The 25,409-nt window shown below is 35.5% G+C and overlaps 2 protein-coding genes and 2 gene segments (V, D, J or C); 3 read left to right on the top strand and 1 right to left on the bottom strand.

Annotated features, from left to right (window-relative positions):
* Positions 1–426: 426 nt before the first annotated feature.
* LOC122362205 (solute carrier family 2, facilitated glucose transporter member 1) lies at positions 427–6,857 on the top strand. The gene is made up of 10 exons (XM_043263546.1): positions 427–441; positions 627–725; positions 1,340–1,500; positions 2,263–2,503; positions 2,609–2,771; positions 2,879–3,063; positions 5,267–5,371; positions 5,857–5,958; positions 6,041–6,244; positions 6,331–6,857. Exons 1-10 carry the CDS (start codon positions 427–429, stop codon positions 6,508–6,510), a joined length of 1,455 nt encoding a protein of 484 aa, XP_043119481.1. The 3' UTR covers positions 6,511–6,857.
* A 1,460-nt stretch (positions 6,858–8,317) lies between these two features.
* Positions 8,318–8,922, top strand: LOC122362263. The segment is given in 2 exon segments: positions 8,318–8,510; positions 8,609–8,922. Coding segments are annotated over 2 exon segments (387 nt in total).
* A 967-nt stretch (positions 8,923–9,889) lies between these two features.
* On the top strand, positions 9,890–10,429 carry LOC122362243. The segment is given in 2 exon segments: positions 9,890–10,019; positions 10,093–10,429. Coding segments are annotated over 2 exon segments (360 nt in total).
* A 7,370-nt stretch (positions 10,430–17,799) lies between these two features.
* On the bottom strand, positions 17,800–24,981 carry LOC122362330 (M1-specific T cell receptor beta chain-like). Of its 4 annotated transcripts, none has more exons than XM_043263765.1 (5): positions 21,463–21,720; positions 18,584–18,913; positions 18,410–18,433; positions 18,196–18,299; positions 17,800–18,074 (listed from the first exon to the last, which is right to left on the bottom strand). In XM_043263765.1, the coding sequence occupies exons 1-5, from the start codon at positions 21,560–21,562 to the stop codon at positions 18,057–18,059; spliced, it is 576 nt and encodes a 191-aa protein (XP_043119700.1). In that variant the 5' UTR covers positions 21,563–21,720; the 3' UTR covers positions 17,800–18,056. The 4 variants fall into 4 exon arrangements, with proteins under 4 accessions (XP_043119700.1, XP_043119701.1, XP_043119702.1 ...); XM_043263766.1 differs by lacking the exon at positions 21,463–21,720 and adding an exon at positions 24,826–24,981 and having other exon boundaries at positions 17,801–18,074; XM_043263767.1 differs by lacking the exon at positions 21,463–21,720 and adding an exon at positions 23,189–23,490 and having other exon boundaries at positions 17,801–18,074.
* Between the last annotated feature and the right edge of the window lie 428 nt (positions 24,982–25,409).

The raw sequence follows: 25,409 nt of genomic DNA, 5'->3' as shown, positions 1-25,409 counted from the left end.
ACACTTTAACCATTATTTATTTAAAATTTGTAAATCTTTTTTTTCTTTTATTAATTTTTAATAAAAAATCATCTATAGGGGTATCCCTGCATATCCCAATATTCATATCAGTGGTTAACAAGCGGCCAATTCATAAAATATTACCCACAGTTATTGCACTAATAATTATTCACCATTCCAAATTTAAAAATAATATAAAATATAACAAAATCGGATTTGAAATTACGAATATACAAAACTATGGTGGGCCATATCATTGATACTAAAATAATTAAAGATGAACATGCATGAACCTGTATCATAAAGATAAATTAAACTTGTATAATATTTCAGCACACTAACCACTTGAGCAATATAAAAATTATTGAAAAAAAAAATCTATATTTTTTCCCCTTCATTTCAGGCATTGAAATTCGTTCAAGGCCAATGGCTTTAAAAGAGGTTAGTGCCTAGCTCCGTTATTTCATTTTTTCATCCTACATCATGAACAGTAAACGAAATGTTTGCATATTGTTATGCATATACGATATAGCTATACGGTTATAAGTGGATAGCTTGTACGCTGAACACGCCTCATACTCAACTGCCCTGTTGGATCATTAACTGCAACACATTCTTGCACACAGAACCAGCTGACCGTCCCGTTGCTGACCTCCATCGTGGCGGCGGTGCTCGGCTCGCTCCAGATAGGATACCACACAGGCAACATCAACGCCCCTGCCCGAGTGAGTAGAGTTGACTTTAGGGCCCAGGCGCTGGTTAGCATGGTTTCTCAGTTTACGTACAAACTTCTCAGGGCCCTCATAAAACACTGAATAAACTTTACCAAGTCAGAGAATATTTCTCTTCGGCCAGCGCTGGATTTGGAAGGCTTCATATTTGCGCACAGGTAGCTATGATGTCTAGCTTGTGTTGATTTATCGTCTGTGTGCGGATGTAGTCCAGTTCCCTCCGGCCGGCTTTTCATTATGAAAACATTGGGACTGGTCTCAAGATATTAGTCATGTCTTTCAAGCAAGTGAAATGCACTTTCAGAGTAAAGTATTAAAATTACAGGCTGCTCTGAGTTTCTGTCCGCATTAGGATTGCGTATGTTTGTTGTTGTATTATGTAGTGTCTGAAATTAAGGTATTGACTCACTTAATCATTACTCAAATGCAATTCATTTTTTTAAACCCAAGTGGCTGTATTTAATGTTTAAGCGCAACAGTTTATCTGAAACAAGGATGACGTCTGAGTTTGCGACGTATTGCAGCCATCTATTATCATCAAACTGCTTGTGTGAGCATGAAGCAAGATGAGGCTTATGATTAATATTCTTTTGGTTTTCTTAATTGAGGTCATTGAGGAGTTTTTCAACACAACATGGAGATCCAGACACAATGAGTCAATACCAGACCACAGTCTCACGTTCCTGTGGTCCCTCTCCGTTAGTATTAAGGACTTCGGAGCACTGCTTGGATCACTGGGGGTCAAAGATCTTGCTGACACCTTCGGGAGGTGAGAAAATGTATTTGCGTTTCACAAATGTCTGACCCACTTTTATAAAATGCCATTTGTGCATTTATTTATTAATTCATTCAGTTGTTGTTGTTTGTTTAATAACTATATTTGTTAAATGATGTAAGCACTGGGACCATGGATTTATTATTAGTAGTATTACTATTATTATTAACTATATTATTGCTTCAGTATTCCTTTTGATTTAAAAAGTAAATAAATAATTGTTACATTATTTGTTTGTTTGTTCATTCATTCGTTTGTTAATAACATTATTATTATTATTAACCATAATGCAAAACTACATTTTTAATGCAACATAAATTAAAATGTAACATATTTATTTATTTATTATAAATATGGAAATAAATATATCCCTGCAATGAATAATATTGTTGTTGAAATAACTTGCATGTGTCACTGCATCACTGTACCAGTACTCTATATGTCACAGATATATTTTGTACTTTCTATAAATGAATGAATGAATGAATAAATGAACTCATCTCTGATTTTTGTCCCATAACCCAAATAACATTAACAGCTTAACAAGGTCAGTATTATAGCTGCATATAATGCATACTGATGAAGAGAACTTTGCATTTATAAGCACTTTAATCATTTCACTTCTTCAATCTGTTATCAGGAAAATCAGTCATGAAAAAGTATATTTGGAAAACGTCACCTACTCCTAAAAATTAACCAACCACAGCATGTGAGTTTAATATTATTAGTAATATTCTATTGATACATTTTTTGCAGGCGTAATGCTATCCTGATAGTGAATGCCTTATCTGTGGTGGGTGCCTCTCTGATGTTTATGAGCAAAGTCACAGCATCATTTGAAGTGCTTATTGTGGGTCGACTGATCTTCGGCTTTTTCTGTGGCTTGGTGATGAGCCTGAACCCGTTGTACATCCAAGGGGTCTCGCCTACAAACCTCCGCGGTGCCTTTGCAACTCTGAACCAGGTCTCCTTCGCCTCAGGCATTCTTCTGGGCATGGTAAGACACACCTGCTCTCGATCCTCTTCCTGATTTGTCCTTAATAGTTCTGAGGCCTGGATCTCATCAGTGCAAGCCTGATGGTATGTTGTGTGTGTATGTCAGGTGGTGGGCTTGGAAACGGTATTAGGCACAGAGAAATACTGGTCCCTGATGTTGTCTCTGTCCCTTATTCCTGCAACTCTCCAGTATATAAGCCTTCCTTTTTGCCCTGAAAGCCCACGCTACCTCTTCATCAACAGGGGGAAAGAAAAAGAAGCGGAGGCGGGTGAGTTCATCTCTGTTAGGAGAGAACGTTGACTGATAACTCACTTAGAACAGAAATAAAACCTAGTGCCACGAGAGTTTAATCCAGCATCTTTCTTTCTATTACAGCCCTGAGAAGACTTCGGGGAAATTCAGAGCTGGTGATGAAAGAAATGGAGGAGATGAGAGAGGAAGCAGCCCACAGTGAAACAGGAGTGACTGTCAGAGAATTCCTCAGGAAGCGACGCTACAGACAGCCGATAATACTTGTGCTTATCATAAACCTGGGCAGCCAGTTATCTGGATTCAATGCGGTTGGTGTTTTAAATGCATTATTTGATCTAAATATGGATGTACTTCAAAATACAACTTATTTTTCTTGGGAGATATAGGCATAAACCAGGTATCTTTTCATATTTCTACATGTTTGAGTATAACGGCAATGACAATTCAAAAGATGGAGCTGAAAATCTGTTCATTCAAGCAGTGTTGGGTAAATCTGCACTTGGGCCAACCAATGTTTTCCTTTCACCTCTCTACATTCCTATCACATGAAAGGCATTAAAATGTCCACAAATATAACTTTAAAAGAGTCATGCATCATAATATTGTGTTACTCCATTAGAAAGTAACTAAATGCATTAGTATTTGTGTAAAGTAATGCATTGCACTAATATGCTTAACTTTTGTGGACTAGTTGGGCAAACTCCCAGGAACCCTCCAGTAACCTGAAAAGGGTATAGAGTTGGTCCAGTGTTCCACACCCAGGACGAAAGCTGCATTGTTCCTTCTGAAGCTGAGGTTCGACTATTGGACGTATTCTCCTCTCCAGTACCCTGGCACAGACTTTACCGGAGAGGGTGAGGAGTGTGATCCCCCTATAGTTGGAACACACTCCTCACCCTGTCCCCAGTCGAAGTTAGCAGATTCCCACCAGCACTGTGTACAGTGTTGGCAGAGCACAGTTTCCCGCTTCTGAGGCATCGGACAGTTTTCCGGGAACCTCTTTGATAGTCCTTTTCCATGGCCTCACCGAACTCCTCCCAGACCCGAGTTTTTGTCTCCACAACCAAACGTGCTGCAGTCCACTTGGCCAACCAATACGTATCAGCTGCCTCAGGAGTCCCATGAGCCAATCGGGCCCAATAGGGCTCCTTCTTCAGCTTAACGGCATCCCTTACTTCTGGGTGTCCACCACAGGGTTCGGGGGTTGCTGCCACGACAGGCAACGGTGACTTTACGGCCACAGCTCCGGATGGCTGCGTTGACAATGGAGGTAGAGAACATAGTTCACTCGAACTCAGTGTCTCCAGCCTCCCTCGGGATCCGATCAAAGCTCTGCCGGAGGCGGCAGTTCAAGATCTCCCTGACAGGGGTCTCTGCCAAACGTACTCAAAAGACCCTCATAATGCGTTTGGCCTGCCGAGTCTGTCTGGCTTCCACTCCCACCAACAGATCCAACTCACCATGAGATCAAATGATACAACCACAAAGTCGATCATTGACCTCCGCCCTCGGGTGTCCTGGTGCCATGTGTACTGGTGGACACCCTTATGCTTGAACATGGTGTTAGTTATGGACAGACTGTGCTTAGCACAAAAGTCCAATAACAGAACACCACTCTGGTTCAGATCGGGGGGGCTGTTACTCCCAATCACGCCCCTCCAGGTGTCGCTTGGTGTCAGGTGTCACCCACATGAGCGTGGGATATTCTATTTGTTTATTGCTTTCATTGTCTTCATTTGTCGATTTGGATAATTATCTTATCTGCTAACTGACTAAATTAAATGTAAATGATATACGCCTCACCATTTGAAGAGTCACTATTTGAAAAAGTATTGTTTTATTTTAAAATTTGACTGTAAATGAAAAGGTAATGTGGAAAGTAAAAGTAAAAAAAAGTAATCTAAACCCTCAACACTGCATTCAAGTCATTCAAGTCGTCATCTTTATTTTTATGTTGCTTAATACAATACAGATCATTTCAATACAGCTTCACAGTATAGAAAAATAATACAATAAATGCTGCAAATATTTACAAATATAAGGCAATTTAACATTGTGCTGTAAAGCAGATTTAAAAAGACAATAATTTCATTATTGTTGAAACTATTTATTATTGTTATTCATCAAAAAGACAGTAATTGCATCATTCTGCTCTATTAATATTTGCTCTCACTAGATGGTGTCGAATCGTACTGAAATTTAATTGTTTTTAAACTTTAAGCAAGCCCTCCTCTGACTTAAATCAATAAACACTTAAGTTTAATTTAAATGTAAGACGTGTCAATATTCAGTGATTCGCCTTTTGAATAATAGGATGGAGGAAAAAAATCAAGAATCTGATCTCAAGTTGAACAAGATGAATTTCTCTATAATGATATAGGACCACAACACTGCCTGATTAATAGTTATGTTTTCTTACCAATACAGGCCCTGAAGATAAATAGTGTTTAAAGATTGTCCCATATAATTGCCTAGAATAATAATCTATCATGTCTGATATTTTTCTTCCAGATCATTAACTACTCTACAAAAATGTTTGCTCAGTCCAATTTTGATGAAGCCAAATATCTGACACTAGGGGTGGGGGCAGTTAATGTGGCATTCACCATAGTAGCAGTAAGTATTCATTATATGATCATGATAAATGCTCATTATATAATCACTGTCATTATTACAGTGTCACATTGTCATTATTAGTCATTGTTGTAATTTGTTAAAATGATTATTTTTATTATTATATTTATTATTATTATTTTTATTTTTATTTTTTTGGGCCCATATGCACGTCCTGATTTTGCTGAGTTCGAGGTCAATATATTTCCCAAAAAACTCTCAGCAAACCTATCAAATGGTTCACTGATGTACAAGCCCATACAGCTGATTTACTGCACAAAAACTTTATTTACAACAGATTTCTGCTGGCCTATTATCAGTGAAACAAACAGATTGCGGATTATCGACTTCATCTACAATAAAACCAATTTCTCATGTAAATAAGAACAGTTGGTTGGTGCTATTGAGGAAAAGGTTACTTTGTGTACTTTTTACATTATTTTGAATTCAGTTACAAAATTCAATTAACCTTCTTGGACTTTTTCAAGTTCTTTTTGGTGGAGAGAGCAGGTCGCAGGAAACTGTTGCTTGCTGGATTTCTATCACTAGCTCTCTGCAACCTGCTTATGACCATCACATATTCCATACTGGTGAGGCAGAAGATCCATTTATCCAGAAATGATGTCAAAGTCCCAGACTACTCTCTCCATCTCAACTCTTCTCTCTTTTTAGCCCATAGTTCCAAACATCCGCAATATGCAAGTGCTGGTGATTTTCTTCTTGATCTCAGCTTATGAAGTAGGGCCTGGGCCAATCTCTTGGTTCATTGCCGCTGAGCTTTTCGACCAGTCAGCCCGTCCCATTGCTATGGCCTTCACTAGCATGCTTAACTGGGGAGGGAAGTTTTTACTAGCGCTTCTCTTTCCGCCTCTTCTGGTATACGATTCTTTTGTTTTATATGAATATCAAAATTACATTGCATTAAAAGTTGTACCTTTAATGCAGCGTATGTTTGCTTGCAGAAAATATGTGGGGCCTACGTCTACCTCCTCTTCATGTGTATGGCCTTGATTGCCTTCGCCTACACAATGTTTCGTCTTCCTGAGACCAAGGGACGCACTTTTGATGACATTGCGGCTGAGTTTCGTGGGGCAGAGGGCATTCCACTGCATAACAAGACCACATTTAACACATTTACCTGATCACGCTCAGCTTTAGGGTTAACAAGACCTTTAAACAGTGATCGGCTCAAATGCAACTGGTGTGTTTAGACGACCAATCTTCATTGACCCTGCATAGAATAGCTCATAAAAATGTTAACCTTCAACATTTCGTTCGAAAAGGACAACCTTGTAGACGATCGCAGAGAAAACATAACCTTTGCGAGTTTTTATCACGCTGTGAAATCTCACAACTCTGTGGTTCGTAAACTCCAGATATCTACGGTAGAAGCTTGCCAACCAAGTTTAAGAAACCATACCGAACAATTTGATTGACGACACGACAAGACTTTAAAGTCCATTTAACCCAGTTTCACTGTACAAGACATTTGCAGTATACCTGATTTTTCATTAATTTCTTTTTCATTTAATTGTTGATAGAACATGTGAATACGATTGTAAACATGAAATAAAGATGTATAAGAGCACCGTTTTTGTTACATTTTAACAAGAAGCGCTACACATTGCTCTAATTTGCCTCTCTCGTTGTTTTCCTTTTGTTTCCTTTCTTTTTTTTTAAAACAAAATTGGAAACATCCAAGTCCCTACGAACTGGGAAGGTGAATTTCATAACAGCCTTTGTAAAAGAGAATACTGAGGACATGACATTATGGACATCTTGTGAACTCAATTTCAAGGAAAAGCTTGGAATTGCTTTCTTGTTTCATGTTGTCTATAACAAGGTAATTACAAGATTACAAGAACAGAGAGAGTTTCTCATTAGCAGAACCCATTAAAAACAAATATTAGAAGTTTTACAGCTCAATTAAGTAGACCTGTAAAATACAGCAGCGTTTCTTAACAGTCCTTCATAGTCCAGTAATGAGAACCGTTTGAAACTGTCAGCTTTCGTGAGGAGACTCTGTCACTTACTCATTTGCTCTTGTTGTAACTAATTATCTAATCAAAACATGCAGACGTATTTTTAGGGTGACCCTAGCTTACATAAGTTTAAAATACATCACCAGAACGCCATCGAGGTATTTCATGTATTCAGAAAATACTGCATAATGCTGAAATGACGTGCAGTATGGTAGTGCGTTATTTATTTATTCCTCGCAAATAGTTTTCCTTACAGAACACTTGTGGTTTTAAAATACAAAGATAGGGGGAGCTCATGATCTATTGATATTGCAACATTCCCACAGTAGCCAGTCTGGTCAAATTTAAAAATGCCACGTTGTGAATGGAGCATAACATTATTTAATATATATATATATATATATATATATATATATATATATATATATATATATATATATATATATATATATATATATATATTAAAAGACACTGAATTTAAACAGATATTTTCAACTAAAAAAGATTTTCAAACAAGTATTGGTCTCTAATCTTTAAAGGGTTACTCCACACCAAAATAGAATATATATTATTGTGTATTTTTGTCTTTCTTTCTATTAAGAAATGCACTTTTTCTTTCTTTCTTTCTTTCTTTCTTTCTTTCTTTCTTTCTTTTTCTTTCTTTCTTTCATAAAACAATCGTTTCTGTTACTTACTTCCTGTTTAAACCATTAACAAAGTAAACCACAGTATTGTGTTCTATTATTTAACTGGTGGCATATCATCAAGCTACACAGGCAGATGAGTTTGCTTGGTTGAAGATAAACTGCAGGAAACTGGACCACGAGGACCAGAACCGAAGAGCACCGGGTGACATGATTATTAGCAATTATTAAGTGCACATAGCAACTTCAATACATTAGCATTGTCATAAAACCATTAGAATGCTAAAACGACTTGCATTTCAATACTGTGTGTGGCAGTATTTCCTAGATTAGAGACATCTTTCATCTGTCCTACAAAAACACTAGTGGCAAAGTGATGTCATAGTGATGTGACATCATGTGCTTCCTCTTTAAAACTTTCTCAATTTCCTTAATAACATATGACCCAGTCTAGCCGAAGAACTGACATGATTTCGTTAATAGTCATCAAACTGATAATTCTGCAGCATATTTCAGGTAGGATATCTTAAATTCATAAAAAAACGGTTCATATTGCATTTTATTGGTTTGGACTTGATTTTGCAATAAATTCTAATTTTATTATTATTTTGCAGAAGCCAGTGATGTTACACAGACGCCGAGATTATGGGTTGAACTGGGTAAATCTGCAAAAATGGACTGCAGCCATACTAAGGGTGCGGATTATTGGTACATGTACTGGTTTCGGCAACGACAGGGAGAAACGATGAAACTCATTGCTTTTACAATGACAGACAACAAGCCAGACTTTGGTGATTATTCTGAAGATAAATACTCAGCTGAAAAGCCTTCGGCGGAGACAGGGTCTTTCACGGTGAAGACGCTGCAGTCTGATGACAGTGCTGTGTATTTCTGTGCTGTAAGTAAACACAGTGACACAGACTGACTGCGCTGCTGTACAAAAACCTGAAACGTTCATGCCCCTAAACACAGAACAGGTGTTAATAACGATAATGACATTTTGCTGAAATGATACACAAATGTTTGTTTGCAACTTCGCCACACGTGTAGAGATCTTTAGATAATCTGCATAAAATGTAGTATAATTTTGCAGTGTTTAAGCCACAAAATACATATAATAATTGTAGTAGTTTGTAAATTATTTAAAAAAATCACTTAATATTAGTTAATAACTCAATGGACGTTAAGAGCACAAACAGTTAAATATACTGAAAAAAAATATTTGTGATTTGAATTTAATAAACGGAATATTAGCAGTTACAGTTTGTTTTTGTTCCATCAGTGAAAACAGTTTCAAACAAAGCATCAAAAGAGCCACTGAACACAAAACAACACGGCAATGGTTGAGTCCCAAAAGAACAAGAATACAGCAGATGGTGCTAAAGGATAGCATTTACAGTATAATACAGGAAGTGCTTGACAGACTGCGATTGGGGCTTTAAATCAAACACATGAGAGTGAACCTTTACATGTAGATGGTACAAGATTGTTTTTTTACTGCCTTAAGTCAATTCTCTTTAAATTAGAAAAAAAAAATCAGTATGTGAGGTGTACGGTAACTTGGGACCTATAGCCAGTAAAAATTAATGTCATTTATGAATCGTTTTTGCTCATATTCTGTTTAGGCATCAGCATTTATTTAGTTAGGTTTCATTATTATATATTTGCTATGCATTACATGATGTCAACTTCTCAGCGTGTTGTGCTTAAGGCACTGATTGGAGGTTTCTGAAGGTTTATTATTTTTCTGAAGATGTACATAAAGAGTGTATCATATCAGAAAGAAGAGTTTCGATATAATGATCCACTAGACTGCGCTATCGAACTTGAGTTTCAATACTGCGTGTGGTATTGTAAACGCTATAAAGGTACCTGGTGATGTCACAGTGTTGATGTCACATCCTGTGCGTCCCCGTTAAAACGTTCACGGTTTGCTTCTGCATTTATGGCACATCTAGTGCATCGAAAGAGCTGACATGATTACACTGATAGTCATCAAACTGATCATTCTGCACCATGTCTCAGGTTGGATCTCAGCGCCTGCTGTACGTTATTGTTTGGGCTTTTAAAAAATATAACTGATATTATTATTTTGCAGAAGCCAGTGATGTTACACAGACGCCGAGATTATGGGTTGAACTGGGTAAATCTGCAAAAATGGACTGCAGCCATACTAAGGGTGCACTATATTTCTACATGTACTGGTTCCGGCAACGACAGGGAGAAACGATGGAACTCATTGCTTTTACAATGACAAACAACAAGCCAGACTTTGGTGATTATTCTGAAGATAAATACTCAGCTGAAAAGCCTTCGGCGGAGACAGGGTCTTTCACGGTGAAGACGCTGCAGTCTGGTGACAGTGCTGTGTATTTCTGTGCTGTGAGTGAACACAGTGACACAGACTGACTGCGCTGCTGTACAAAAACCTGATGTTCGCGCTCCCTACTGTACTTTGTTTATCTGAAAAGACAGAACAGGTGTTAAGAAATGTAAATCGATTTTGGTTAAATGATATTCAAATGTTTGTTTGCAACTCTCGTCATACTTATCTCAATAAAATGCGTTTAAGTCGCATAATGCCATAATGACCGTCACCATCAGCTTCCCAATCGTATTAAATAATCAATAACGTAAGAAACAGAACTTGTCTATAATACAGGTTCTAGGTTTGGTTTTTGGTTCCGCATTTCTCTTTCAAAACCTTTTAAGCAAGAACCTGTCTCATGTAGAGTCTCTTATATTTGCTTAGAACAATTCACAGTTGCAATATATATCATTAAAATGCACTAGACTTCACTAACCCTAACTTAACCTAACCTAGAGAATGCCACTTTATTATGCTTTGCTTAACAGACACAAATTTCGTTATCGCACGTGTCATTGTATCACTATGAAGGCAATGAATGATGACATAGTGATGTCACATCCTGTGCCTCCTCATTAAAGCTTTCAAAGTCCGCTTCTGCTTTCATGGCACGTTAAACCATAGAACTAACATTAAGAGACATTATTTTTTTTGAACTTTTTCAGGATTTTTGATGAATAAAAAGATAAAAATAACAGCATGTATTTAAAATATAAATTATTTGTACTATGTAAAGCACTTATTAATTTAATTGCTAAATAAAATATTTGATTTCTTTAAAAAAAGGAAAATAAAAAAAGGAATAAAAATGTACTGACCCCAAATTTTGACACGGTAGTTTATATTGTTAGGAAGGAATTCTCTTCTTTTTAAAATTGTATTCATCAAAGAAGCCTGAAAAAGTATTACAGGTTCCAAAAATAAAAAATAAAAACATTCAGCATCTCAACAATTTCCAGCACTGATAATAAATCAGCATATTAGAATAATTTCTGAAGGATTGTGTGACACGGAGCTAGAATAATGGCTAATGAAAATTCAGCTTTGACGTAACAGAAATAATAGCATATACAGTTTATTAACATAGAAACCTATTAAATTGCAGCAATATTATATTGCATTACTGTTTTCTTTTTCTTTTCTTTTTTTGTAATGTGTTCAAATAAATGCATTCTTGAATTTATAAAAAAAAAAAATATTTGTTATCCCAACACTACACTATAACGGCCTTGTGTGATATACTGACTTTTCAAAACAACTGAATGTACAATAAATACTGCATGTTTCTAGATATGTTTCTATGTTTCTAGATAAAAGACATTTCACAATTAATCTCTCGTTAATTAATATTATAAACAAAGTGGAATGCAATTGTGACGTCACATCCTGTGCCTCACCGAATACCTCCCTTTTGTATGCGTGACATTTCTAATCTAGCCAGAGAACTAATATAATTACACTAATATCTTTTAAATCAATCTTAATGTGATATATCAATTCAGTTCTTCTTATATCATTGTTTTGAAGTTAAACGTGAGATATTAAATTATTTATTGTTAAATATTAACATTTCAGAGGCCAGTGATGTCACATATGCAAACTTTAATATTATGGTATTTAAAACCCAAAACACTGTATTAAGTATGCGACCAGCCTTCTTCTGAAATAATCTTAAAAAACCCAATAAATTTATCCATGCAACCATGAAATCCTCTATGTAACATAATAACTATAAATTATATGGTAATATGTAATCCTGCATAACAAAAACGAAAGGTTATTTGGAATATCACATGGTCATTTCTGCCATAAATCCAGAAGATGGCGCAAACATGTAACATTACAGGTATCATGAGAGGGGAGACCTCAGACATCTCAGATACTTTAAAGAGGAAATGTAGTTTTTTTTTTTTTGTATCTTCAGATCCAGTTCAATCCAGTCTTAGCCACTATTCCAGACCATTGATTAAAAAATAATATGTTACCATGGATTATGAAAATGATAATAGGCCTACGTTTAAGATTATTGCATAAACTGTGTTTAGAATTAATTTTTTTACTCAGTTATAAACCATAATCAACGTAACTTACATAGTCAACAACACCCATAATCCGAAGGGCTCTGAACTTGCTGCCTATCAGTAAGCCTCGGTGTCTTTTTATTTATTTATTTACTTAAGTACTTGTGATGAGAAAATATATGTCAAACACCTGATTAGTTCACTCTCTATCACTGTCACACTTTATTATTGCATATTATCACTGGAGATGCATGTTTGTGATGATGTTTGCGATAAAGTGATTTCTGTCACTGAATTAGCAATAAACAGAGACAGAGTTCTAAAAGTAAGTTTTTTTTAACAAACAGCAAATCAAAAAAAAAAAAAAACCATAAGAATGTCATTAAGATGGATGCATCCTTAGTGCCATCAGTTCAGTCCTTATTTACGTGGAAGTACAGTAAACAGATAATTTTATCTTTATAAGTTTCAGTGAACTTCTTTCCTTTATAAGCACTTACTGTATGTTGCACTTTATGAACATTTCCCTTCAACCATCCTGTTACATAGTATATTTTTCAAAGGCTGGATTTCCCCCATGAGGTGAAAACCATTCAGTCAGCAACCCCACCTCCAGAGGCACGCCGCGATTATTTAAGTCTCAAGACTTAAGTTCAGATATTCACGATGCAGTTGTATTTTTCCATCTTGTTTGTATGGTTACAATGGCCTTCCGCTATGTGTAAGCTGCTGATTTGCTCAAAACCAGCTTTACATGCTTTTATCTGCATGTTTAAATTACTCATAACCATTTTTTTTTATCTCAGGTCTTCAGGTAAACCAAAACCCACTGGAGGTTATTCTTCAGCCGGGTGAAGCATTTAAGGTTGTCTGCTCTATCACAGGCACTGATAACCCAAACCTGTACTGGTACCGATGGACCCAAACAGGTGGCTTCAAACTGATGTTCACTTCTCTGGGCTTAGGATTTGTGGATCCAGAAAACATGGGAGGGTTCTCATGTAAAAGACCAGGTCTTCTTCAGATAGTGCTGGAGTCCAAGAGTGTAACCGATGTTGGTTCTGTCGTTTGGTTCTGTGCAGCCAGTCCCCACAGTATCACAGACTACAATAAAAGCTGTACAAAAACTCTCACGGGCTTCATTTAAAGGTTAGATCGGTTCATTTGAGGCCCTGGTAGGAGCCGCTTTGATTGAAAGAGGTGTGTCAAAATTTAGTCCAAAAAACTGTATTTAACCCTTTTGTTAAGTATGACCTTAATGGTTTTATATTTGTAGTATGAAAGAGACCACAATGATTTTTCTTATTTTATCAAATTCTTTTAATATGTTCATCCGACCTAATCAAAGCCAAATTATATACAGCAATGTTAACTTTTATCACAACATAGAAATGTTATACATTATATAATAGCTGATTAAGTGTAGCCTACATAATGCATTTCATTATACAAATCAGACAAAAATATACATTTGGCATCTTGCCAACATTTGACCTTTTTCGTAGTGGGCTTTTCAAATATGTCATCAAGTTGACATTTTGTTGTAATCTGTTATCACTGCAATGAGATAAACGTGATGTAAGCATTCGTTTTTGACATACTACATGAGCTACATTAGGAACTTTTCCATTATAAAAACATAAAGCACAAAAAATATTCAGATTTTTGATTTTCGTTGCTTTGTGCCATTTCCTGGAAAAACGAACAACCCGCTAATGTGTTTCAGACTACTCAGACCGAGCAGTCGATTCACGATGCACGAGTTCAACGTGTTCCAGAAAAACACTGCAGATGTGGGTGTGCGTGGTGCAGACTGTTGACAGAACGACCTGCAAGCATGCTCCTCGAATGAATCACCAGTCTCTGCACCAGTTTTCAACAGATCTTTTGCTCCTGTTGGTTTCATTTGAAGACGTAAATGAGCTTTGAGGCTTGTGAGCGGCAGCAGGTGTGCGAAAGATGCAGGAACATCTCGAGAACGTTCTGACCACATCCTCCCCAACACCTCCGCAATGCCTGCAAAGAACTGACACCACATCCTGCTTTCAGCTACAGCAACCTGCAGCAGTAACTCTTCAAATCATCTATACAGTATTTAAAGTAGAACCGTTCTGTATTCGCATTTGCAAGCAGAAAACAAACTAATGTTTTTATTTATTTATTTTAAAATAATATCTATTTGCAAAATCAAGATGGTGCTGTTATTTTCAGTTGCAGTGCTTTTTCAGTACTTAGTACTTTGTAAATGCTCGTTATGAGAAATGTAAAGGTCATTACATACATTTAAAGTCATATTTTTCTTATTGCAGTGGAAGATTCTTTTAATACACGTAATACATAACTTATATGACAGCCCACGCTTTCCAAAAGTGCAGATTTTCCGCTGAAAAAAAAACAAACCTATGCAAATATCCTCTGTTTCTCGTAAAACAAAAGGCCTCATAATTACGTAAACGTAGAATGTTTTAGTCATAGCGCAAATATGGAACCCAAAGCTGTTTATGTTATTCATTTTCATTTGTTTCTTATCGTTAGTTATATTTTCCAGTCAAGTCACTACCTCCACTGAACTTCCAAGCTTTAAAAACAATACGAAAAGTTATTTTTAACACTTATTCACTATTAACTTGTCCCTCCATTAAATCTTATTTCGTTAAGTTTATTGTGTAGAATTAGGGATGTAGAAATAGGTATGTGTAAATTAATACTAATAAATGGATAATATTCTAGTAATATACATGCTAATTAAAAACTAGTTAAGAGACCCTAAAATAAAGCGTTACCAAACAATTATGTGGTTTGATGTCACATACAAATACAACAAACACGATTCTATTAAATTGTATGCAATAAACATATATTTTACACAACTCGTAAATAATAAAGAAAGTCACTTCCAGCCTCTCAGTGACAAAGTTTCAGCGTATCTCAGTCCTCTGGAAGTTGTTTCTTCTCCGCTGGGAACTGCAGGGTAATAAAGTCATGTTATGATATCTCATGTATCAATCCATATTGATACGCTGTATGCATATTCGACGTGTGAGATGAGTGTGATAGTTGTCAGGCATTACCTTACATTTGCACAGCACACCAGCCACAACCAGAGCATACAGCAGGCTTTTGCAGAGAAATAGGATGTAACCGAAGCCAAGCAGTTTCAATCCTCTAGGCTTCACTAAAAACACGGACAATGTCAGATACAGCACTAAAAGGCATGCATGCAATCTACGGTGTCTCATGAAATGATTTAGAATATTTATAAGAGCATTTCAGCACGATCAGTCTCACTGCAGCACATAAATAAATCAAAGAAAGGGTCGTCTGCAAATGCGCCACTCTCTGTATTATTATGATATCTACTGTTAACTAACAATGAGCGAACTTTATGCAGCTGCTGAACCTGATTATAACACGTTTTCACAAACCTTTTTGACCTTCTATGGTGTTTGTGATATTGACGTAGTCATCTCCGTTAAAGAAATGGACGGTGCAGGCGAAGCTACTCTTGGGATTGATCCAGTCCGTGTTATTAATTTTTATTCTGCTGCTGATATTGTACATCAGTGTCGTCTTGTCCTGCAGGGCTGAGGAGTCAGTTGATATGTCGTCCTGTCGCTCCACGCCATTCACTTTCCAGGACACAAACACATGATCTGGGTAAAAGCCTAACGCCAAACACACTAAAGTTAACCTTTTATTATTAATATTGTTCTGGGAACAGATTTCTTTTGGAGAGGGTGGTAGGATCTGGACTTCGGGTAGAGTGACATTTGCAGCTTGAGAAGGAAAGAGGAAAATGAAGCAACAATTACTATGTAATAACACTTGCAGTTATCACATGCATCAATAATATGCTTGACTTTGACTTTGCTCAATTAATTTATTTCATTTATTAATGTAAAATGATGTCAAAACACTTCTTATAAATTGCAAATTTCATGTCTTTTGTATTAAAAGGATGTTTTATGCTAATACTGTATGCGGATGAATACTATATCCATCCAAAAACACATTTAAATATTTATATGTTTTTGGTTTGTGTGCAGTTTCAAATGGTTCCTCTTATTTTAAATACTTATATATTTACATTAAAGTACACACTTGTTTGAAATGTCCCCTAATTTTCTCTTTGAAAACAGATTTAGATTTAGCATATAATGAATAATTATATATAATTAATAATCATTATTGTGCTGAATAAATAAACATTTGTTAATTCATTATCTAATCAATAACATTTTACATAGATAAAATGATGTGCACATTGTATTTTAGTGGCCCATGTATTTTTTGTTTTAAGTATCCAAGCCATTTTTCACGTGCTGCATGACCCACAAATCATACATTATACAGTGCATTTATTAAATGGTATATACTAATAAAATTTGAGAATTAAAAAATTCTGACTTACCCAGAACCGTCAGTTTGGTCCCTTCTCCAAATTCTAGTTTTGCGTAGCTAGTACACGATGATTTATCCCGTTACCTAAACCTCATCAACTAACGGCTAATAATGGGCAATGGTACACTGTTTTTGGGGGCCCCTTTTCAGTTTGAGACCATGAAAGTCATAGGGGCCTCCCAGCTGTTACCCTTATCTGAGCAGCGGGTACAGCAGACTGAAATCTGTTTTATGTATGCATTTCTGTGCATTTAAATGATTTTAACTATGATTAAAACTAACCAAAATTGTAGATATTAGCATTAGGGTCGATCACAACATAATAAAATATCAGAACAGATACCATCTGCGGGGAATTGCTCTTATCATTTCTGCAAATCTTTTAAACAATTATAAATTGAATATGTGTAGTTAATCATTAACTGTATGGTAAAATCATAAAACAAATACATGAAAAAATGTATATATTGTTTCTATTAACAAGGTTTTAGAGAGCAGAAACACTAGGGGGCCTCTGAGGGGTTATAAAGATCAAATAGGCTAACAAATGTCATCAACCAAATACATCATTGTTACCATGTTGTTACTTGACTTTTACATTTATTCTAAGCAATTCAAGGTGTATAGTTTATTTGTGTTCCCTGGCAATCAAACCTGTGACGGCTAATTCCGTATGATCTACCAAATGAGCGACAGCAAAAAAAAAAAAAAAAAGCTAGCAAAATAGCTATTTGGTAAACAAAGTCCCTATAAAAGAAAGGATCTTTTTCATTCCGGATGATGTGCTATATATTTTATTTCATTTATGTGTGAAGCAAATGTTATTAAACACATAATACAGTAGCTCTTATTGTAAAAAAAAAATAAAATAATAAAAGTAAATTCACCTATGTAAAGTCTATTTTAGAATTCTACCAAATTAACACTAAATACAGAAGCAAGAAAACAAGTTAAAAATATATATATATATATATATATATATATATATATATATATATATATATATATATATATATTTTTATGATTACATATGAATACGTATGTTTTATGATTAATCTTGTCTTAAGTATTTGCAGGCTTTCACTGGCATAAACACTAAGAAAAGAAAAGAAAAGAAAAGAAAAGAAAAGAAAAGAAAAGAAAAGAAAAGAAAGAAAAGAAAGAAAAGAAAAGAAAGTAATAGGCTCTTCAGTTATATAAACAGCTTCTTTTTTGGTTGGAGTAAATCTGGTTTTCTTAGTAACTCCAGCAATCCAGATATATTTTGATCATTCACTTTCCAGATGAACCCTGAAAGAAATATTACACAAACATTGAGACACTCAGAGAGAGAGAGAGAGAGAGAGAGAGAGAGAGAGAGAGAGTCTATCTATCTATTATAGATTTTAATTAGAAGTTTCAACATCCTTACCTTTCTCAACACGAACACTAAGATAACAAGCCCATACAGTGCACTCTTAGCAATGAACACACCATATGCCAGCGATAGCCTCTTTGATGACTTTAAAAATTTATCTGGAAATTAAAAGATCAAATCAGCATATTATTCCTGACAAACCTTTGAAGTCTCTCCCTAATTCATCTTTTGCAGACAGAAATCAAAAAAGAAAATAACAAACCCTTACCTGGTTCAAATTCACCTCCTGCAACTAAAAAATAATTCATTGTAAGTCACAAATGTCAAAATATTAAAAATGCTTCACGCATGTATTGCAAAATGCATTGTATTCGCAGCAATTACTTTTGAATTTGATTTATTTATTTATTTTTTATCTTTTAACTCATGTCTAATAAAGTACCTCTAGTTCCAGTGATTTCAGCTTGTATGTCCACATGCTTACTTTCTTCCTTGTAGAAGGTCACTTCACATTTATATGTGTTTTTCGGTGTGAATTCTTTTTTATAGACCTTAAGTCTGCTGGACATGCTGTACAGTTTCGTTGTATCATTTTGAATGGCATAAGGGTCTGTCGCTACATCCGTTAATATTTCTTCGCCTCCGTGTGTCCATTTTATGCTCACGTGGTCTGGGTAGAAGTCTTTAACCAAACACACGAGAGTGGCCTTCTCCTTACAGCTCGTCTCGTTTAGAATTGTTACTTTTGGACTTGTGACTTTAACAGTGCTATCTGTAAAACGACATAAACAAATGGCACACATATTAAAAGCATATGTAACAAAATATGAACAATTTTGGAGACAAATTTCAGTCTTTAATTGTTTATAATTATTATTATTGCAATTGCTGTCGTTGTACTAAACCCTAGTGAGAACAAGAAAACCACATACAACTGATTCAACTAGTGCATCTGTACTGCCACCTTTTAGTTATATGTAGCTCGTAGCAACAACCTGGATAAAGCGTGAAGTATATCAGCAACATCACACGCTTATACAGTCACTACATACGGTGCTTCAACAGCTAAGATCTATAGGACTATAAGTTGGTATTTCACATTGAACTTAATACATTCAGTTATTGGAGGGGAAAATAAAATAACACTTTTTGTTCTAACTACTAACTAACTATTAAGATCAACCGTTACCTCGGCAAACTTCTATTTAGCTCATTGTTAGTAGTTAGTATGGAAGTTAAGTTTGTAAGTCAATGAGAATAAGACATTATTATGAGCTTTGTAAGCATTAATAAACACACAATATTTTAGTATTATCTGCGCTTAAAAGCAACTGGTTAATAGTGATAATTGTTCACTAAAGGATTATCAATAAACGAATAAATAAACATTATTTTATTATATATACTTTCTTACCCAGAACAGTAAGTTTGGTCCCGTTGCCAAAGTATGCAGGTCTGTTGTTCACACTGTTCAACAGCTACAGTAAAACTCCAGCTTTTAATTTTAATCTGATTTCATTCTACAGTGCATGACTATGACACTCAATATACACGTTTTATACGGTGCTACAGGCAACGGACATTTGAGTGTCATATTCATTCATATTGATACCACAATAAATCCTTTTTTCAAAAAAAAAAAACAGCAAGCTTTCAAATCGCCATATTTAAGATTGTGAACAATTTTAGTGATAGCAAGAACCTTGTCTTAACCCTGTAATCCTGGTACTTCAAAAGCAGACCTCAAAACTCAGCGCTGTTTTTAGCACTAAATGTTCTCAGTAGAACTGTGATAATGTTTTAGGCTTATCCCGTTTGTATCAACATTACATAACTTTCACATTTTATAGTTTGGATTTAGTTAAAGGCATCAATTGCATAATTAAAAAACAAATATTCTTACCTAAAACTGTAAGTTTGGTGCCACTGCCGAAGTATGCAGGATTGCCATAGTTCACACTGATTCTAAGCTACAGTTAAAACCTCTACTATAGTGGAGATCAGGACATTATCCTACAGTATTTAACTCAGTTTATTTACTCTATGTCTTCTAATTTGCAACTTCATTTAAAACATATTATTTATTATGTGCAATATCACAAAAATTGAAATTATGCACCATTTACTCACCTAGAACCGTAAGTTTAGTGCCATTGCCAAAGTATGCTGGGTTGGCATTGTTCACACTGATTCTATGCTACAGTTAAAACCTAAAGCTATAATGCAGATGCATGCGAATATTGCCACGTATTAAAACTTATGTTTTTTCAATTCACCATCGGTTTAGATAACACAATAACATTTATTAAAATGATTAACTATCGATTTACTCGATTTACTCACCTAGAACTGTAAGTTTAGTGCCATTGCCAAAATATGCAGGCTGCGACTGTTCACAATGATCCTAAGCTACAATTAAAACCTCAGCTATACTGGAGATCATGTGAATATTTTCCCATTATCCCATTTTATCAAACATGATTTTTTAGAACTGCACATATTTTCAGTTTTCAATTCATGACAACACAAGACTTTATCCTTTTAACTTATTAGATCATTAATATCAAACATAGCATGCAAATTACTCACCTAGAACTGTTAGTTTGGTGCCGCTGCCAAAGTGTGCAGGACTAAGATTGTTCACATTGATTCTGAGCTACAGTTAAAACCTCAAATATACTGCGGAGCAACTGAACACTTCCACGTTTCCTAGTTACATTTTCAAAGTCTAGACCTATTCCGCAATCTTAGATAACATGCTAAACATATTAAGCTTTACAATTCACACATAACAGGCCTATTCAAATTACTCACCCAGAACGGTCAGTTTAGTCCCATTGCCAAAGTATGCAGGATATCCAGAGTTCACACTGATTCTAAGCTACTGTTAAAACCTCAGATATACTGCAGAGCACGTGAACACTGTCAGATGTCCCAGTAAATATATTTTTTAAAAACTAGACCTACACAAGCTTGACCTAACAAGCTTCACAAATCATACGTAATATTTATATTACTCACCTAGTACTGTAATTTTGGTGCCACTGCCAAAGTGTGCAGGGTTGCCAGAGGTCACACTGGTTCTAAGCTACAGTTAAAACCTCAGCTACAGCTGGATTGATATAAACAGAGCCACTTTTCCCACCGCACCTAACCTCATTTTTTAAGACGTAATGATATTCTCAAGAACTGCCAGTGCTCCCGATACCAATTCATCAATTTTTGATATGATATCGCAATTAAAATTTTGTTAACGATCTCGTCTCCAGTATTATCAATGGCAATCATTCAAATAATTTAGAATAGTTTGTTGCTTCTTACCTAGTACAGTTAACTTCGTTCCATTGCCGAAATAAGCCTGGCCAGCACCAGTGTCACAGCAAACATGTGCACTAACAAATTTACCCGAATGCCCTAGCATAGGTTTTTATGCTACTTTATGCCCTGAATTGTTTTTGTACAGTGAGTTGTAATTGTTTTAGTGATTTATATATAACCAAAAAAAAACGATATCATTTTGAAAACTAACCTTTTTTTAGACCTGAACATCAGATAAGTTCCTAAATAGAAATATTATCTACATTACTTACCTAGAACTGTAAGTTTAGTACCGTTCCCAAAGTGTACTCCACTAGCCGTGTTCACACTGATTCTATGCAACAGTTAATACTCAGACAGTCGCCATCCAAAATGATTCTATTTACTGTACCCCAATACATCTAACATCATTTAAAACAAATGCTTATCTCAAGATTACTGAGAAGTACACCGGTGATCGTAGAGCATATCATGGAGCGACATTATTTTTCATTGACTTCTATTTGACATAAATGCGTTACGCCTTGTCTTGCATTAAGATGTCTTTGGCAAACAATGAAACAGCTTGAAAATCTTTGAATACTCTTACCCAGAACAGTGAGCTTTGTTCCATTGCCGAAGTAAGCTGGGTAACTACCACCAGAGTCACAGCACACATGTGCACTAACAAATTCACTGCCAAATTCAAGTCCTTTTTTAGCTTACAGTAAATGGGCCGTGAATCCTGTTCGACATCAACCTATTTTACTAAGATTGCTTATGGCAAGTATGCTTATTTAAGTCATTTCATAAATATAGCACCTGAACATAACTTTTGATCAATTGCATAGTAAAGCCAATAAATAACAGAACATCGCCTAGCTACATTCCTACATATCCTGCAAAGGTTTTACATATAACACAGAATACTCAAATCACTCACCTAGTACTGTTAGTTTTGTGCCATTGCCAAAGTATGCAGGGTCTCCAGTGTTCACATTGATATTAAGCTACAGTTAAAACCTCCACTACAGTCGAGATCATACAGATTTGTCACTCGTTATCCAACATAATTGAAAAAATCGGATTTTTCTTACCTAGTACAGTTAACTTTGTTCCATTGCCGAAATAAGCCTGACCAAGACCAGAGTCACAGCATACATGTGCGCTAACAAATTTACACCAAATGCTAAAGCCCTGGCATAGGTTTTTCACTTGAATATCATGTGAACGTCTACTATAGAGCAATTATTTCAGTACAATGATTTACAATGTGATTTCTACATCAAAGACATATAACTACAAAAGAGATAAACAATAATCTCCTTTTAGACCTGAACGTCACATAAGAAGAATACGTTCCAAAATATCCTAGTAAGTTCAGAAATATTATGCAACGTACTCACCTAAGACAGTAAGCTTGGTTCCGCTGCCAAAGTACGCTTGACTACCCATGTTCACACTGATTCTATGCAACAGTTAATACCTCAGATAGTTCTGAGATAAATGATTCGACTTACCACTAACTCTTTAAGACATTTTAAAGAACGATTATCTCAATATTACTATGACGTGTTCCAATTCATTTCATTTCAATGTAATACAATTTTAGAGGTCACACGCTACAATGTTTAAATTGTTACTAACCTCCATTTTTTCATAATTCGGCGCTAGTCTGCTGTCTAGCATAGGTACGTCTCTGGCATTCAATGAAACAGCATGAGATTTTTTAAAATTCTTTAATTCTTACCTAGAACAGTGAGCTTTGTTCCTTTGCCGAAGTAAGCTGGATAAGTACCAGAGCACAGCATACATGAGCACTGACAAATTCACTCAGGATGCCAAATCCAAGGCATTTTTGAAGTCATATGCCTCACGAATGCTACTAGACGAATCTAATTTGCTTAGATTACCTATTCTAAGTGTGCTCATTTGTGCTATTTCATAAATATAAGACGCAAACAGCATCTTATAGAGGTTTCTTATTAAAGCTGTTAAATAACTGGACATCGCATTTCTACATTTCTTCAATATTCTGATTTACATATCACACAAAATACCCATTTTACTCACCTAGGACTGTAAGTTTAGTGCCATCTCCGAAGTAAGCAACACTGCCAGTGTTCACACTGATACCGAGCTACAGTTAAAACCTCAGCTATAGTCAAGATCATGTATATTTCCCAATCGTAGTATCTGGCATTATTCTTACCTAGTACGGTTAACTTTGTTCCACTGCCAAAGTAAGCCTGAGAAGCACCAGAGTCACAGTGCACATGTGCACTAACAAATTTACTCAAGACTGCAAATGCTAAAGTCTTTAAAGTCTATGCCATGCACATAGAGCATTATTTTTCAAACTTAGCAAATAACATTTCCTTAGCTTTAAACATATATGCAATACAGTATACTGAAACGTACAAACAATATTCTCAATTTACTCACCTAGAACTGTAAGTTTAGTGCCATCTCCAAAGTATGCTGGGTCGTATGATCACACTGATTTTATGCTGCAGACGAAACCCCCTCAAGATCTTTCCTACGTATTTATCAGTTTTTTTTTTTTTACTAACTTGGAACGCATCACCATAGCAATTAACAATCAAATGCCTTACCATGCTGTCTAATACTAAGAAGCACTCAGAAGAATTAGAAAGCATCCTTTCTTTGCTGAACTACTAAGCATACGCTACAAAATAACAGTATTTTCTAACATGTTTGTTAACGTTAGCTTAGTAGTAAAAATTTTTGTTTTATGTCTTACCAAGAACTGTTAACTTTGTTCCACTGCCGAAGAAAGCTTGAGCACCTCCACCAGAGTCACAGCATACATGTGCACTAATAAAATTACTCCGACTTTATGGACTTAGGTCTTGCGACTTAGGCTTCTGAAATACCTAGCCATGTAATCTATGCTGAGGAAGATGATTTTCATACTTTCATACACAATTATAGCCTGTTTCTTTTATTAATGATACAATTATTCTCTTGATCCCAATGTCAAAAGATATCACTGAATTTAGCCTTTTTTTCTTGCTCTGATGCAAACGACTATGTAAAATAAAGTCAAATTATGTCTTACCTAGTACTGTGAGTTTGGTGCCATCACCAAAGTATGCTGGGTTGTAGTTGTTCACACTGATTCTATGCTACAGATAAAACCTCCTCTGTTCTTAATACCATCTACATGCCATCACTAATTCCACAATATAAAAATCGCTTTTCAAACTAAATAAAAAGTTTTCAGTCCATCAGAATGCATTAACTCTGTTATATAGTAGATCTGACCAGTGTTGACAGACAATAAATGTAATTAGCAATTTTGATTAGAAACCTCATTATTGATTAAGCATTGCCATTTTTAACAATACGAAATGTATTTCTTACCAAGTACAGTCAGTTTCGTTCCTTCACCAAAATGAGCCTGAGCAGTAGTTGACACAGCACACATAAGCACTAATAAAATGTCTACGATATCTGCAAGGTCTGGACGCTGATCAGTGGCTGGTTACAGACTTATTTATCTACAAGTATTGTCTACAAACTATTATTAGCACCTAATGATATTTATCTAGCAAATTTAGTTAAAAAAGTCTCACCTGTCACGGTAAGTTTAGTCCCACCGCCAAAGTGTGCAGGACTGTACTGATTACACTGACGTCAAACGACTGTAAAAAACTTAAGATTTTATACTAACTGCATCTAAACCACACTGGCTATAATAAAGCTAACATGCTGAATATAAAAATGATACAAACGCACTTGCTAACAATATTTAGCTCATTTTAAACAGCGTAGAATGTCGTAAACAAGCCAACAGCCAAATTTGAGCTAAACAGTTAGACGTTACATATTATTTTTGATGCTTTTACATCATTCCACTTAACATTTAGAATCAAAATAACGCATTTTTCTTACCTAAAACTGTGAGTTTTGTGCCAGTTCCGAAATATGCTTGCGTGTTTGAGCAC

The sequence above is a fragment of the Puntigrus tetrazona genome, chromosome 17 (assembly GCF_018831695.1).
Source record: "Puntigrus tetrazona isolate hp1 chromosome 17, ASM1883169v1, whole genome shotgun sequence".
NCBI classification, from domain to species: domain Eukaryota; kingdom Metazoa; phylum Chordata; class Actinopteri; order Cypriniformes; family Cyprinidae; genus Puntigrus; species Puntigrus tetrazona.
Note: the sequence above shows the minus strand (reverse complement) of the source record. Positions and strands in the feature narration are given on the sequence as shown.

Coding starts and splice junctions, on each gene's coding strand:
- LOC122362205 (XM_043263546.1), top strand. Junction 2,504..2,608: donor CAGGCATTCTTCTGGGCATG/GTAAGACACACC, acceptor TGTGTATGTCAG/GTGGTGGGCTTGGAAACGGT. Junction 5,372..5,856: donor TGGCATTCACCATAGTAGCA/GTAAGTATTCAT, acceptor GACTTTTTCAAG/TTCTTTTTGGTGGAGAGAGC.
- LOC122362330 (XM_043263765.1), bottom strand. CDS start 21,562: ATGCTAGGGCATTCGGGTAAATTTGTTAGTGCACATGTTTGCTGTGAC. Junction 18,914..21,462: donor AACGAAGTTAACTGTACTAG/GTAAGAAGCAAC, acceptor GTCGTTTTACAG/ATAGCACTGTTAAAGTCACA. Junction 18,300..18,409: donor AGGAGGTGAATTTGAACCAG/GTAAGGGTTTGT, acceptor TTTAATTTCCAG/ATAAATTTTTAAAGTCATCA.